The sequence below is a fragment of the Paramormyrops kingsleyae genome, chromosome 9, assembly GCF_048594095.1.
Source record: "Paramormyrops kingsleyae isolate MSU_618 chromosome 9, PKINGS_0.4, whole genome shotgun sequence".
Lineage (NCBI taxonomy): Eukaryota > Metazoa > Chordata > Actinopteri > Osteoglossiformes > Mormyridae > Paramormyrops > Paramormyrops kingsleyae.
Genome location: NC_132805.1, coordinates 36,842,769 through 36,853,758, shown reverse-complemented (window position 1 = coordinate 36,853,758; position 10,990 = coordinate 36,842,769). Strand labels below are relative to the sequence as shown.

Here is a 10,990-nt window from a genome sequence, read left to right as displayed (position 1 = left end):
ATCGAGATCATGGGAAAGTGACATGGGTTATGTCGAGATCACAAGAAAAAATAAGTCGTGATCTCGAGAAAACGACTTTGGTTATGTCGAGATCACGAGAAAAATAAGTCGTGATCTGGATATAACGGTTTTGGTTATCTCGAGATCACGATAAAAATAAGTCGTGATCTCCAGATAACGATAAGAAAAAAAAAGTTTATGCATCTCCTCTACAGACGTCCGTACTCTAGCGTATGAATAACCAGGTAAAGAAACTGAACACGACGGTGAAAAACATGTGAAACCATAGATACGTGCTGGGAAATCGAAACCGGAAGAGCTGTAACCATTTATAATATGAGCTCACGACTGGCTATATATAGCCTACGGGATGGCAGATAGTTTGAGTCTCATAGGTAGGCTAACACGTCCAGGAGAAGGTCCAGAGAAGACTCTGTAAGCAGCTTTCTGTCTGATTTGTGAAGGTACATTTTACTAGTATTTAATTATATCTGTGTAAATTACTAAAATTCTTGGTTATACAAGTAAGAGACATATTTATATTGTTTTATATAAACAATAGAAACTGTGTAATATTGAAATGCTTTAGAATAAATCAGCCAGTATTTGAATAAATGTGAACTTAAACTTTATTTTCAGGTGGGAAAATGAGACGTTTTAATGAGAGAGGAATCCCTGAAACGGTCTTTGGGGGGGAGCATTTGAGGCTGGAAGACCTAAGACTTCAGCCTGTCCTCCGAGGCAACAATTACCTTCACAAAGATGTGCCTCTAGTGCCGATTCCGCTGGAGTTCCAAATTACCAAAGTGATTCATGTCACTGGAAAATCGGGAATGAGGGGAATCCTGGGTGAATCTGGATTACGGCTCGGGGAGAACGCTGGATATGGAAACGGGACGCAGTTTCTCTGGTGGAGCCTGGCTGTGGATGATGCCGACCTCCTGCCAGCACAGCATCGCTTTCTCAAGGCTTTTCTTCCGCATATCACTCCCGAAGAGGTGGAGAATCACCCGGAATTCCTCAGCCAGTTTACCACCTCGACTGCCTTCAAGCCTGGATCCCGCTACGGCAACTTTAAGTTCACCTCCCCCCTGAAGGAGCTCTTGCAGAAGTACAGAGATCAGTTCTGTGAGGGCGAGAGCCCCGTGCTGAGGGTTTATAAGACGGTGGTCTATAAAAAGGAGATCGTGCATGTTGTGGTCATTCACAGCCCTGACGTTCTTGACTTTGACGAGTGTCCCATTCTCCAGGATAATGAGGATGTCCCATATGCGCTGAGGGATGGCTCCCTCTTGTGGCGTCCACGGGCAATAAGTGATTGCTGTTATCGAAATTTGGTGACGGAAGAAGATGGTAGAAGCGTCAGAGTGGAGGAGGTGCATTGGCCGTCCTATTTCATGTGGGAGCACGGGGCTCTAGCGTTTCACCTCCCGCCAGGGCAGACTCTGCGTTTCGAGCGGGATGAGCTGATTAACAGCCTTAGTGCCTGTGATAAATTAACACCAGACCTGTGTCGTGATGGAGTGACTTACGAAGAAGCGAAGACGATCGTTGCTGAATTGAAAGATAATCGCTAATGTGTCAATGCCTGTGTGTCGTTTGGGTGTTTGTGGATGACAGAATGGCACAGCAAAGACTGTGACACGATCCATCCTGTAATGCCGAAAGATACCCTTCAGTTCTTATTCTATATTTTGCAGAATTACCACTCAAGCTTTCCTTTTGGTTTATTTTAATTGATTGGGTACTTTTTAAGTGAATCATTATGTTTAGAATGTACTGATCGCCAGCAGGTGGCGTGGTAGCTAAACACACAGCACTGTAACATGACTGGCTTGCTCTATTTATGTAACATTCCTTTTCAAAATACTCCGTCACATGCCATATATTTATTATAATGATATCATTGCTGTTTTTAAATGACATAAGCAGTATAGCCAAATGCTAGGGGCGCCCCAAGGGGTAGAAAAGGAAGCGGGGGAATAAAAAAATTAACCGATTACTGATATTATTTTGCATTCTTATAATAAAATAACAAAAAGTTTATTAAAGAAGCAAATCTTATTAAATAAAGGATATTTCTCGGTTCGCCCGGCGCCCCCTCCCCCCGTATTGTCGATTAACAGAAATGCGTTATCCTGTCGAAAAGACCGTAGTGAAGCGTCCGAGGCGCATGCAGGACAAAGACAGCGGTAATAATCACGAATCAGAGTAATAACCGTGTTACAGTCTGTGGTCCGTGGAGCCGAGTGTTACTAGCTTACTCTGGATAATTTGACGTTTGCTAATTTAATAGATATAATTAACGTCAGTTACTCCCCACGTAAATTCATCAGGGGAAGTTGGAAATACGTTTCAGGTGTGTATTAGGAACTAGGACGAACTTGCGGACGATTACGTCGCCTAGAATTAATCATTGTCCTGCTGTTACTGTCATACATATGAGGTGGTTGAAGTATTGATTGATTCTGATCGTGTATGGACTGATCACCCTGAGATCGAGATACATCGTCCACGATTCGCCCATATTATTGTGCCAAGGTTGAACTGCACAAACCCGTTTTTTACTGATTACTTAATTGTATAACTTGTTTTTCACGAATAACTTTTTTCTTATATAAGGGGCCAGGATGCCTTGTCCTATCTTGTCCTAAAAATGGGACACTTATTCTGTTCAAGGACGCTTACTTTGTAAGGGGTTTTCCTGAAGAGAGCAGGTGGCCCAATATGTTGTACCTATATGATAGGTGTGTGGGACGCTTATCTCGTCTTCAGGAGGGCGGGGAGGCATTGACCAAGGACGCTTGTTTTATTATTTTTGATCGGGGTGTGGGACGCCAACCTCATCCTCAGGCAGAGGGGAACGCATTAATTATGAGAGTAAATAGCTTGCAGCATTATTACTGATTATCACAGTTTATGACTTGTAATACTTTGTATTCTCTGGACTAACTATTGTTATATATATATATATATATATATATATATATATATATATATATATATATATATATATATAATATATATAATTTTGTATCACTTTTGATAAATATTTCTGAGTGAACCTAAGCGTGCCTGTCTGTTCTGTTCTGCCCTATATCCCCCTCACATCAATTAACACAAGGTGTTTACGATTGAGGAATAAACTACAACAAAATTTTCAGAAATACATTTTTCTTTTAAATGTGATGCTGCACCTGCACGGACCGTCCACTATGTCTATCTCAAAATAGCAACTTATTAGCAACTTATTAATAGTTAAATAAAATGCTTTTTCGTTTCAATGCCCCTAACAGTGTAAAGCCTTTGCAATTTGATTTTTGATTAGTCTTATATGCATAGCAAATAGTATTATCATGTGAGCGAAGTGCTCATTGAATGAGGTGTTTGTGCATGAATGCCAGCCAACTGTATGATGGACCTCCTGATTGGCCGCCTAGGGCAGCACCTCCCGAGGGCGCCGAATTCTGATGGGCCGCCTAGGGCACCGCCTCCTGAGGGCGCTGCCTCCTGATGGCCCGCCTAGGGCGGCACCTCCCGAGACCGCCGAATTCTGATGGGCCCCCTAGGGCAGCACCTCCCGAGGGCGCCGAATTCTGATGGGCCCCCTAGGGCAGCACCTCCCGAGGGCGCCGAATTCTGATGGGCCGCCTAGGGCAGCACCTCCCGAGGGCGGCGAATTCTGATGGGCCGCCTAGGGCGCTGCCGAATTCTGATGGGCTGCCTAGGGCGGCACCTCCCGAGGGCGCCGAATTCTGATGGGCCGCCTAGGGCAGCACCTCCCGAGACCGCTGAATTCTGATGGGCCGCCTAGGGCGGCACCTCCCGAGACCGCCGAATTCTGATGGGCCCCCTAGGGCAGCACCTCCCGAGGGCGCCGAATTCTGATGGGCCGCCTAGGGCAGCACCTCCCGAGGGCGCCGAATTCTGATGGGCCGCCTAGGGCAGCACCTCCCGAGGGCGCCGAATTCTGATGGGCCCCCTAGGGCAGCACCTCCCGAGGGCGCCGAATTCTGATGGGCCGCCTAGGGCAGCACCTCCCGAGACCGCTGAATTCTGATGGGCCGCCTAGGGCGGCACCTCCCGAGACCGCCGAATTCTGATGGGCCGCCTAGGGCGCCGCCGAATTCTGATGGGCCGCCTAGGGCGCCGCCGAATTCTGATGGGCTGCCTAGGGCGCCACCTCGTGAGGGCGCCGAATTCTGATGGGCCGCCTAGGGTGCTGCCTCCTGAGGATGCTGTCTCCTGATGGGCCGCCTAGGGCGCTACCTCCCGAGGTCGTCGCCTCCTGATTGGCCGCCTAGGGCGCCGCCTCCCATGGGCACTGAATTCTGATGGGCCGCCTAGGGCGCCGATTCCCAAGGGGGCGCCGACTTGCCAGCCAATTTCTCTTTGCCTCAGATGGGGGGCACCTGCGGTAATACTTGCCTAGGGCCCGTACTGGTTGTAGGTCTGAAATGTCTAAATAAGCAATATTAAATGTTTAAACATTAACAAATGGTGTTTATCATGCTGTCTTTTACATGACTTTTCGTTTGCAAAGAGAAATTCAGAAGTCTATTAAAGCTGTTAAACAGGTTGTAAGGAATCCACTTGCAGAGTCTCCGCAGTTTCAGCAAAATGGTGGTTTATTGAACAGTAAAAATAATATAATGTAATGCAGTGTAGACATACACCGGGTACTGAAAGGCAGCTCAAATACAAATTAAGGGCAGCACTTCACCCCCCTTTATACCCCAAAAGACCCTCCCCGCCAAGGTGCTGTGTGTAGGTGTTGTGAGTGAATTTACATATAAAGAGTGACCCCCTGGAGTGTGAGGATCCTGAGACAGGGACGGGACGGGACAGGACGGGGATTTCCCGTGAGAGCAAATGGTAGCTCAGCCACTTCTCTGGCCTCTGTCAATTGAATTATCTTCCTTATCACCTTAGTGGTGCCAAATGGAACCCCCATTCTCTCCCAGACTTCCCCTTTGATCATTCCCCCTTGATCATTAATAGCTAACACTGTCTCCATTCAAATGATCAACCAAGAACATTGGGGCATCTTTACTGCTTTTCCTTACAAGGTCTTTCACACATGGTGCATATTTACCTAATAGTTGCAGACAATTATAGGTAATTAATGGCACATTGTAACTTGCCCTGAAGCAGTCAAATATTACATGCAGTTAATCAATAAACACATAGTATTGAGTTTGCTAATAAACACAATTTATGCTTTCCAGAATATAAAAAAACCCCCACTTTTGATCAAGAATTCCTCACATCTTGATTAAGTCTTGATTATTGTCATTCAAGGAGGTGGAGAATGTGCGGGTTGAAGGTGATTGACTGTTTTCTCAGCCATTCACAGAGCCCCAGACCTCAGCCCTAACAAGTAATTATATGCAAGCAGTTAATCCAAGTTAATGGTAGTTGACGCCTCACTCTGAGGAGCGTGGTGGATTGCAGCTTTCATCCTGCATGGGGACTACAACTCGCTGGACGTTTTCAGTCCCTGCTGACATTTCTCTGAAACGGCACACGAGCGGATCATCATGACAGTGTTTGCCACACAGGGAGGTGTGTTAATCGGGCCCAGGTTCAGTCACACTGGCTCTGCTGGGTACTGGCACAGTTTAGGGCCCATCTGTAGCTCAGTGTTTCCACTGGAAGCAGGAATCTTAATCCCATATAAGGCCAAGAGGCTCACAGTGGTGATGTAATAGGGGGTGTCTCCTTTGAGAGAGAGAGAGAGAGAGAGAGAGAGAGAGAGAGAGAGAGTGAGTGAGTGTGTGTATGTGTGAGAGAGGGAGCTGGCAGATAAAGGCAGGGGGGAGGACTGAGAGCTGCGTGTTGGGTGTGTGTGTATGTGTGTGTGTGTTTGTATCTGCCTGCCTGAGGGAGCGTGTGAACGTAAGAGGGCGTCCTGCAGAAGCTGGCCCACACCAACCAGCACCCAGGGCTACTCCCGGGACACTGCGGCCGCACTACCAAGTGAGGAGAGCTTCATCTCGGGACGATGGGCAAGTCAGGTACGTCCTGAGAGAGGAGACTCGCACTGCCTGTGACGGCTGCACACCCTCTGCCGCTGTTCATCATCACTAACTTTCTTTGTTTCCTTGAATCCTTTCCTTGCCTTGGTCTGTCGTACGTCTGCATGGGTCTCCCTTCCATGTCTATCCTTCCCCACGTCATACAAATGTCTGGATATCAACTTTAAGCTTTAGTTGGGCAGATAATCGGCTTTTGGTTTGTACTGCTGTACTTTATTCAGTGTTGTATGGTTGACAAAAGGAGAAAATGTCCAGTCTATAGGCAGCTTTTCTTAAAGGCTGTGAGTTCATTATATGCTGAGTCACTTCAGGAAGATTGATGTTTCCGTCTAGATGTGTTGAAATACCTCGTGACTTCATGTTGACTGCCTATGAGATTCATGCTCTGTTCCACCACCAGAACAGGACTGGGTGGAGGTCAGCTTGGACCAGCTCCTGCAGGACATTTCACCACGAAAATTGTTCCGCAGGAGCCCCCCTAGGGTGGGGGTGAGAGAGGTCCTTTTGTAGCTTGCTGCCCTGAACCAGTGGTCCAGTGGTGGACACGTGTTACACTGGTGTGTTTACAGGTTTCGTTACCTTAATACATTCTTTCTCAATCCAGTCCTTGGGGACCCACAGTGGTTAAAGTCTTGTTAGATCCCAGCTGGGAGCAAGAATGTGGGCTGTCAGCAGGGGGCTCAGAGGGAGCACAAACATGGACTGGCTGGGGGGAGGGAGCACAAACATGGACTGGCTGGGGGGATGGGGGGGTGGAGGGAGCACAAACATGGACTGGCTGGGGGGATGGGGGGGTGGAGGGAGCACAAACATGGACTGGCTGGGGGGATGGGGGGGTGGAGGGAGCACAAACATGGACTGGCTGGGGGGATGGGGGGGTGGAGGGAGCACAAACATGGACTGGCTGGGGGGATGGGGGGGTGGAGGGAGCACAAACATGGACTGGCTGGGGGGGATAATTTGTTTCTGAGTTTTCTTGGTGTTACATGCTGACTTATTGATCTCAGGTTAACAGGAAGCTCCCATTAAGACAAACTGTGTGTGTGTGTGTGTGTGTGTGTCTTAGCTCTGACTGAAGGCACACAATCTGATCACCTCCCCCCTTCCTTCCTGAGGGGGGGATGGGCCGTTTGGTCAGTTCCGTTTCCTCAGGGTGAGGGCATTTGAGGTAGGGGTTGAGAATGTGTTGTTGATCATTACAGGAAAATGTTACTCTACCTGTAATGGTGATCAAGAGATTAAAATGAAAGAGGAAATGAAAAATGCCTTAAAGAACAGCAAAGCTGGTAGGACAGCAGAGTGCCCCCCCCGCCGTCGGGCTTGAGCGCGCCCCCCCCGCCGTCGGGCTTGAGCGCGCCCCCCCCCGCCGTCGGGCATGAGCGCGCCCCCCCCGCCGTCGGGCTGTGTATGACACTGCAGGGTGAGCTGCTCCTAACCCTCACAGGGCTCCGTTGTTCGCCCATCGCTGTTCGCTCAGCCCTCCCTCACAGGGAAACACTGTTACCGTGACGATATCTGTGCCAGGATTCCTTCTGAGTCACGTGCTGATTCACCACAGCAGCTGTGCTCACTCAGACAGTGTGGGGGTTTGTCCTGCATGGGCTCCCATGGTAACCCCCCCCCAGCCCCCCCCCCCCCCCCCCCAGAATGCATCATCATCCACAATGATACGGGATCAGCTGGCACAGGCGCTGGGGATAAGTGGCTGAGAGGAGAGGACGTGGAGATTCAGCAGAGTGTCATCGGCGTCCTGTTTGCGGCCTCCTGCCTGCTATCTAACTGAAGTATACGTCTATGAGGGACATACCCTGGACCTTGTAGGTCCCCAGGCATTGTGTGGCTTTATGCATTAGAAATCATTTGGCACAAGTGTGCAAACACAGCAGCCCTACAGTTCAGTGGTTGCTGGTTCTAATTCTGCGGCTGGCAGAGCGATGTCACCATTGGGCGTTTGAGCAAGACTCTTGATCCCAGGTGCTCCATTGTCGACGGTTGTCCCATCTGATCTTCACTTACATGCCACGTCGCATGTCTGCTAAATGGAAGAATAATCGTGACTGTCGCCATCATGGAGTCCCGTCCTCATCCTCTTGGATCGCGTGATTGGAAGCTCCATGTTCTCTTCCTTGCAGTCTAAAATCACCCTTCCCTCCCCCGATTCCTCCTGTGCTTTGTCTTTAGCCTCCAAACAGTTTGCTGAGGACGTTCTCAAGAGCCACAACGAGTATCGGAAGCAGCACCAGGCCCCAGCCCTGAAGCTGAGCGGGAGGCTGCGCCGGGAGGCAGCGCGGTGAGAGCGACCCGCCGGGGCCTCGGCATCGTCCCACCCCAACCGCCGCTGGGTCACCAGGCCAGCCATTGTCTCTGAGGGGCGGCTGGCTGTGGCCTGAGCTGCTGTGTTGGGGACGGGCAAATGGCTGAACCGCTGACATGACCTGTGTGCTCTCTGGCAGGTATGCTGAGAGTCTGGCCAGCACCAGGATCCTGAAACACAGTGCCGAGTCCAGCAGGGGGAGCTGTGGGGAAAACCTAGCGTGGGCGTCATATGACCAAACCGGTGAGTGATGTCATGAAGCTCGCCAGCCGCGAGGGAGCCGTCTCGCCGGCAGTGATCTGCATGTCTGAGCTTGATGCTGGCGGTCCCTCTTTGACGTCTTGTGTCGTTGTCAGGGAAGGATGTTTCTGACCGCTGGTACAGTGAGGTGAAGCAGTACAACTACAACCGTCCTGGATTCTCCTCAGGCACAGGTGAGATCCTTCAGGGTGTGAGGACTGTCCCAGCAATCTTCCGTTGCATCATCGCTAGAATATCTGGGAGTGGTAACCAAGTCAACACTAAAAGCCACTTGGAAGAGGTCTCTCCCCATCTGAGTAGAGTGTCTCTCTGTGAAATGCAGGGTTTATCAGATTAAAGGCATCCAGGCCGTGCTTGAGCCCAGAATTTCCCTGAGCTCTAAATGCAGAGCGTGGTCAGCCTGTTAGTCATTCTTGCACAGCACTGTAAGGAGTGTGGCGAGCATTGCTGGGGGGGCAGGGCTGCTAGGCTTCACTGCGGCATGCTGGACTGCCACGCTCTGCTTGAGGGGTTGATTTAGTGTGACGTCACAGCCGGGCCTGGCCCCCAGCTCCATTCCGCTGGTGGTATGAGCATCTCCTAAAGCAACAAAATGCTGATGTAAATATTTATGGCCTGAACGGTGTGGTTTACATCATGTAGCGGCTTCCACCAAACATGGCTCGGCAGAGGCAGGAAGTGGGTACGCGGCAGAGGCAGGAAGTGGGTACGCTGCAGAGGCAGGAAGTGGGTACGCTGCAGAGGCAGGAAGTGGGTATGCTGCAGAGGCAGGAAGTGCTGTGCCGTGTCATGTTAGATACAGTGGCGGAAATAAGTATTGAACACGTCAACATTTCTTTCAGATGATACTAGTCACATTAATATTTCACCAGATATTGGTATTAACTGAAGAAATTCACAAATATACAGTGTTATGTGTAATAAAGTGGAATAACACACCTCATGAACACACTAAGGTAAAGCAGCACAGCAAGGCAAGGAACCGGCTGAAACCAGGATGTAGAATTATTTTCTATTTAATAATTTTTTTCTTGTGTGGGGGGGAGTAATTGAAATTTAAAAGCTAGACAATCCCCTGAGGCTGCAGCAGGACAGTGCAGTGGTGCTGTGCTCCTCTCTAATGGCAGTTAAATGGTTTGCAGAGTGTACAGGAAATGCACTTGCACTTGTCATTCAGGCAAACGTGGCTGAGGCTTTTCGGGCCTGGCCGTGATCAGCAGGAAGCGGGTTCTCCTCTCTGCAGATCCAAGGTTAGACACTCAGTAAATGGACCCTGGAGAAAAAGCTTTAAATAGAACGGCCTTGTCAGCGGAGGCCAAGCTGACTCTTGCGTATGGCGCATGCCGCGCTTGTGATCCGCGAGCGGCTGTCGTGCGGATCTTACTAAACCGCCCCCCGCCCCCCACTACAGGACACTTCACAGCCATGGTGTGGAAAAACACCAAGAAGCTTGGTGTGGGGAAGGCCACGGCAACGGACGGCTCCACCTTCGTGGTAGCGCGCTACTTTCCCGCCGGAAACATCACCAACCAGGGCCACTTCGAGGCCAACGTGCTCCCGCCGAGAAAGTGAGCCAGACTCCGCCCACCAGTCCTCCGGCCAGACTCCGCCCACCAGTCCTCCGGCCAGACTCCGCCCACCAGTCCTCCGGCGATTATGGCGGGGGGGTGGTGTGCGTTGGAGTCAGACGTGGCGAGGACTGCACAGGAGTGGGGAGGTGTTGTGTTTACGCACCAAGGCCGGTCTTTTTCCCTTGATGGTGCCATTTACGGTTAATGCAGCTGGGACGTGGCTTCAAGCAGCCAGTGGCCTTGCGTGTTTGGGTTCGCATGTCACTGTCCTTTAAATCGACGAGAATATGCTTCATTCCGATGTTTACTGCTGTGGTACACCATGCATGAGCCGCAGCTCTCTACGAAGTATTCCCAAGTACTTTACAGGTATAATATCCTGCATTTGGAGGTGACACATAGGTTGTTATGCTATTTAAACTCATCCTTCAAAAAATGCAAAACTTTTACCTTTTTTGCCTTAACAGGGCCTTCAGGGTTGTGCCTGAAAATGACACTTTAAAAGTTTATACTAACGAGCTGAGGTAAATATCTCTGAAATTGCTTCCACGGAGTTGACCAGTTTCAGGTTTCTCCACTCGTTGGGAAATTACACTTAATGACTTACCGTTTCGATGCAGTAGCTTCAGGTATAGGCCTTCACTGCAAAAGATACTTTGTATTTCAACGTGATTTCGTGACTATAATATATTTTAACATTTTTGTACTGAAATGTTTTCTTTAATAAAGTGGAAGAATGGCATCTTTCAATAATGGCCTGATCATTTACGTAAAATTCACCCACCCCACATAGTTTCGCTGTGCTG

General features: G+C 49.6%; 2 protein-coding genes across 3 annotated transcripts; both read left to right on the top strand.

The window, feature by feature from the left end:
* The first annotated feature begins 368 nt into the window (after positions 1-368).
* LOC111851124 (uncharacterized) lies at positions 369-2,948 on the top strand. 2 transcript variants are annotated; one of them, XM_023825706.2, is made up of 2 exons: positions 369-464; positions 640-2,948. In XM_023825706.2, the coding sequence occupies exon 2, from the start codon at positions 648-650 to the stop codon at positions 1,575-1,577; it is 930 nt and encodes a 309-aa protein (XP_023681474.2). In that variant the 5' UTR covers positions 369-464; positions 640-647; the 3' UTR covers positions 1,578-2,948. The 2 variants fall into 2 exon arrangements, with proteins under 2 accessions (XP_023681474.2, XP_072573038.1); XM_072716937.1 differs by having other exon boundaries at positions 391-435.
* Positions 2,949-5,810: 2,862 nt separating this feature from the next.
* Positions 5,811-10,937, top strand: glipr2l (GLI pathogenesis-related 2, like). The gene is made up of 5 exons (XM_023825725.2): positions 5,811-6,017; positions 8,220-8,328; positions 8,492-8,595; positions 8,709-8,786; positions 10,025-10,937. Exons 1-5 carry the CDS (start codon positions 6,005-6,007, stop codon positions 10,183-10,185), a joined length of 465 nt encoding a protein of 154 aa, XP_023681493.1. The 5' UTR covers positions 5,811-6,004; the 3' UTR covers positions 10,186-10,937.
* The last annotated feature ends 53 nt before the right edge of the window (positions 10,938-10,990 follow it).

What these genes read in the sequence shown, in the direction of transcription:
- glipr2l (XM_023825725.2), top strand. An exon ending in GGCGTCATATGACCAAACCG is followed by an intron (nt 8,596 to 8,708) that starts GTGAGTGATGTC and finishes TGTCGTTGTCAG; the next exon opens with GGAAGGATGTTTCTGACCGC. An exon ending in TGGATTCTCCTCAGGCACAG is followed by an intron (nt 8,787 to 10,024) that starts GTGAGATCCTTC and finishes CCCCCACTACAG; the next exon opens with GACACTTCACAGCCATGGTG.
- LOC111851124 (XM_023825706.2), top strand. Translation starts at nt 648, where the DNA reads ATGAGACGTTTTAATGAGAGAGGAATCCCTGAAACGGTCTTTGGGGGG.